General features: G+C 43.3%; 1 protein-coding gene across 1 annotated transcript in view; it reads right to left on the bottom strand.

Annotated features, from left to right (window-relative positions):
- Window positions 1–1,231: 1,231 nt before the first annotated feature.
- The window catches only part of LOC308382344 (puratrophin-1-like), a gene marked incomplete at its 5' end in the record, with an annotated part of 4,363 nt that continues 870 nt past the window's right edge, over window positions 1,232–4,724 (bottom strand). Inside the window, 4 exons of the mRNA XM_080860066.1 lie at window positions 1,232–1,559; window positions 1,832–1,876; window positions 2,592–2,692; window positions 3,240–3,350. Coding sequence (XP_080716192.1) covers window positions 1,850–1,876; window positions 2,592–2,692; window positions 3,240–3,350 — 239 coding nt within the window. The 3' untranslated portion in view covers window positions 1,232–1,559; window positions 1,832–1,849. The remainder of the gene's footprint in view (window positions 1,560–1,831; window positions 1,877–2,591; window positions 2,693–3,239; window positions 3,351–4,724) is intronic.

The following is a 4,724-nucleotide window of genomic DNA, read 5'->3' on the forward strand; positions in this document are numbered from 1 at the left end:
TGAACGTTGCATTATTTGATTTATCAAGGTATAATTCTTCGTTCTTCACGCCCATGCACGTCTTTAAAAAATCCGCCTTTGGAAAACATTGTTTGATATGCACTTGTTTAGGATGACACAATTCCGAGTTCAAGGTCTTCTTCCACAATCATCCATAACTGGCTGATGTCTCTTTCCTAGCTCTGTGCAGCAAGCATTCCGACAACACTTCTCCCAGATCCCAGAGAGAACGCCAAGCTTTTTCCATCTTCACATAAGCATCATCAAAACCTGACAATCATTTTTATTTAGGAATACATCTCTGTCAGATATATGATCATAATTTTCCACATGCATAGTCTACTGAAGCCTTGATAGACTACAGGTTTGCTAAGGCAGATTTGAAATCATCCAAAAATATATGCCCAACGTAGTGTACTAAGAGATTACAAAAGCTGATGGTGTATGTTATTTTGGTCTTTTTAAGGACACTGTCCTTGTCTACCACACCTTCATAGACAAGCAACATATTTGGATAAACGATCTGTGCAAGCAAACCTGTACTGACGCCCCAGGGCCTGCATGTGGTATTCTGACTGTTTGTGGCACATGCATGGAGGCAACTGGAATCCAGCTAGCACTAGCGGTAAACTGCAGAGTGTGTGTGTGTGTGTGTGGGTGTTTCTGTTTATGAGCAAGCTTGTATAAAATAAGCACCAATAAGCGAAGATTGTTGTTTGGAGTTGAATGAAAAAACAAAGTGTTTTGCGTGGCTCTTGCAGGTTACGGGTCTCGAGGCCCGCGTGAGTCTGAGGCTGCAGTGTTACTCCCTCCGTCCCACTGGCATGACTGGCACGTGGAACAAGAGAAAGAACCTCGCACCTCCGAACACTGGGGCCCGTCGTTATACTCGGGTTAATAACTCGCACCTCCGAACACTCGGGCCCGTCGTTATTCTCGTCAGGCTTTGGGTTTAATCTTTCTTTGTGCACGCACAGACGTAAGCACGCACATACACACCAAAGATTTGCATGTAAGTACACACTCACACACACTCACATACACACACACACACACACACACACACACACACACACACTCACACACCCTGCTGTGTTGTCAGATGAGTCAGTCACTCTGACAGCCCTAGACACACAGACACTTGTGTGACGTGGCTTACCATTGTCTATACTGAACAAAGCCTATAATGTACACGCCTCTACGCTATGAAACTATCCTACTTGAACACCTACATCCACACATACCCTGTCCCTTAGCTTAACATTCTTAAAGCATTTCTTATCAAACCCCCTTAGACCAGGCAGTACATGAATAGACCATCCATTCACCAGTGGCTACTTTCATTATTGAGTACCTGGTCACCAATCGCTAAGCGAGCAACTGAACATATCAGAGCCAACATGGTAGCCTGCGGAACATCCAATGACTTCCTGTTTTCTTCTCTGGGTCCATAAAGTCCTCTCTTGGTCCTTCGTTCAGTACAGATCCAGTTCAGTCCATCCAGTGAAAGAGAGAAGAAGGGGAGGGATGGGGTCCTGATGTTTATACAAGTCCAGTTTCTAGATACACAAAGAAAAAGAGCAGAAGAGAGAGAGAGAGAGAGAGAGAGAGAGAGAGAGAGAGAGAGAGTTAGACACGGAGAGAATAAAGTGGCAAAACAAATGAAGTAAACAAGCGCATAGAACTCTGAAGCATTGATGTGCTGAGGCAGAGGTACGTCTTTGATGTGTGTGTTTGTGTGTATGAAAAGACACAGCGAGGTGGGTGATATGTGTGATGTGTGTGTGTGTGTGTGTGAATGAGAGAGAGAGAGAGAGAGGGGGTGGCTCACTTTTTGAAGTTGAGATGATTAGACAGCAGTGGAAGGTGATGTACTCTGTATGGATGAAAAAAAAATACAGTCATATCACATCAGTGTCACATTATTTTGTCAGTCTGTGTGTGTGTGTGTGTCTCTGCGTGAGTGTAGGTGGATGTGCTTATAAGACAAAAACTCACAGGAAACTAGACAGCATACACTGAATGTAGATTGGAAGATTGGATTTGGTTGTTATATCAGCGCTAATGTATCAGTATACTGATGGTATACACATGGACATTCTATAACTGTATGAATGTGTTTAGAACTCTAATCTGAGACATGAACATTCTATAACTGTATGAATGTGTTTATAACTCTAATCTGAGACATGAACATAACTGTATGAATGTGTTTATAACTCTAATCTGAGACGTGAACATTCTATAACTGTATGAATGTGTTTATAACTCTAACCAGAGACATGAACATTCTATAACTGTATGAATGTGTTTATAACTCTAATCTGAGACATGAATATTCTGTATGAATGTGTTTATAACTGTATGAATGTGTTTATAACTGTATGAATGTGTTTATAACTCTAACCTGAGATGAATATAATTGTATGAATGTGTTTATAACTGTATGAATGTGTTTATAACTGTATGAATGTGTTTATAACTCTAACCTGAGATGAATATAATTGTATGAATGTGTTTATAACTGTATGAATGTGTTTATAACTGTATGAATGTGTTTACAACTGTATGAATATGTTTATAACTCTAACCTGAGACAGAGCCGAGTTTCTCTTGGAGTCTCTGGATGAGGTCGGGGATCCTCCCTCCTTCTGACTCCCCACAGAAGAAGAGTCAGAACAGCTACTCTGAACTAGAGAGAGAGAGAGAGAGAGAGAGGGGGAAAGAGAGAGAGAGACAGATAGAGAGAGAGAGAGAGAGAGAGAGAGAGAGAGAGGGAGAGAGGAAAAGAATGAAAGAAAGAATGGATGAATGAATGAGAGAAGAAAAGAGAGAGACAGAGAGAAAGATAACTCAATTGAATGACATGGCTTGCCATGTCTAGGGAGACACCTGGTGGATAGTTCCAAAAATGAAAACTCCCCCAATTTGGACGTTGTGTACCAGATGCCTGAAGAGTGGGTGGAGGGGAGGAACAGGTGAGTTGGTCTGTGCAAGTCAGGGAGCATTCTATTGTGAGTGCATACAGGTGTGCGAGTGTGAGTGTGTGTGTGTTTGAGTGAGTGTGTGATAGTGTGTGTGTGTGTGTGCACATGTGTATGTGTGTGTACCTCGGTCATTCAGACTCAAGGTGGAGTCCAGCTCTGTGTATGTTTGTATGTGTGTGATTGTGCTTGTATGTGTGTTTGAGTGAGTGTGTGTGTGTGTGCGCATGCGTGCACATGTGTAAGTGTATGTACCTCGGTCATTCAGACTGAAGGTGGAGTCCATCTCTGTGGCGGGTGCTCCAGTCATGTCCAGGAGAAGCCTGCTGCTCACCCCCACACACAGAGTCTCCTTCAGACACAACTCTGAGAGATAGAGAGAGAGAGAGAGGGAAGACGTTTTTAGACAGAGTCTCCCTTAGACACAACTCTGAGATAGATAGAGAGACAGAGAGACAGAGAGAGGGAAGTCGTTTAAGACAGAGTCTCCTTCAGACACAACTCTGAGATAGAAAGAGAGAGTCGTTTTGAGACAGAGATCCCTCAATAAGGCCGCTAAGAAGAGCCCTCATTAAGTCGCCATCGCTGGTTCATACTGAAAACAAAGAGGCGGCATAGTGACGCCCCAGTGTGCCCTTCTACGATGCCCGCCAGCGCTCTGGAACCACGGGTGTGACATCTAACATGGCGTTTAGTTTCAACAATAATGCTGTGTTCGAGACCACTCAGCGCTCTGGAACCACAGGTGTCACATCTAGCGTAGCGACTAGTTTCAACTATAATGCCGCGTTCGATACCACTGGGAGCTCAGATATTTCAAACTTGAAAAATGGCACGCCACTTCAAGTCAGAGCTCCGACTCAGGAACTCGGATTTGTCAATTTGACACTGTTATCAGTGCACCTGCCTCACAGAGATCTTAAGTCTGTGAGAAGATGCACACAGAGGCAGAGTGTCAACATGAACAAGAAAAAGAAGCACTGTACATAATCACTGATACCCCACAGATAGAAAGAACACCCACTGATGGATTATTAGCTCAGTATTGTGTTGACATTTGGCACATTCACATTACAGTCAGCAATGGGAGATATCATGGCGGTTGGTCTTGAATACTGAGCTGTCTCAAACGCACCATAACAAACATGTCAGAAATACACTAGCCTGCCTGTTACTTTAAAAAAACAGTGAAAGGTGCATTTAGTGTCGGCTGGCTCTTGCAAGCCATGCACATTTATGTAGAGAGAGAGAGAGAGAGAGGGGAGAGAGAAAGAGAGGAGAGAGAGAAAGAGAGGAGAGAGAGAGAGAGAGAGAGAAGGGGAGAGAGCGAGACAGAGAGAGGAGAGCGAGAGGAGGGAGAGAGAGGAAAGAGGGAGATAAGGGAGAGAGTAAGAGGAGGGAGAGGGAGAGAGAAGGGGAGAAGGACAGGGGAATAAAAGTGTAATGAGAAAAGAGGATAGCAGAGATTAAGAAGGTGCAATAGTGAGACAGACACAGACAACGAGAGTGGCAAAGAGAAAGAGAAAGAAATTAAAGGATTTCATTAAGAAACAATAGCTAATAAACAAGTAAACAAGTGCCCTTTAAGTGCTCAGAGAGTAATCAGACACAGTCTGCTCAGCGAGAGAAGAGATTAGTGTTAGAGGAACCTGTTTAGCTGGTCTGCAAGTGAAAGCCACACTCATATGTATGTTCACTGCACTGAATAACAAATCAATTATCTACTTCAAAGCTAATAAA

This window comes from Sprattus sprattus (genome assembly GCF_963457725.1).
Source record: "Sprattus sprattus genome assembly, chromosome: 21".
Lineage (NCBI taxonomy): Eukaryota > Metazoa > Chordata > Actinopteri > Clupeiformes > Clupeidae > Sprattus > Sprattus sprattus.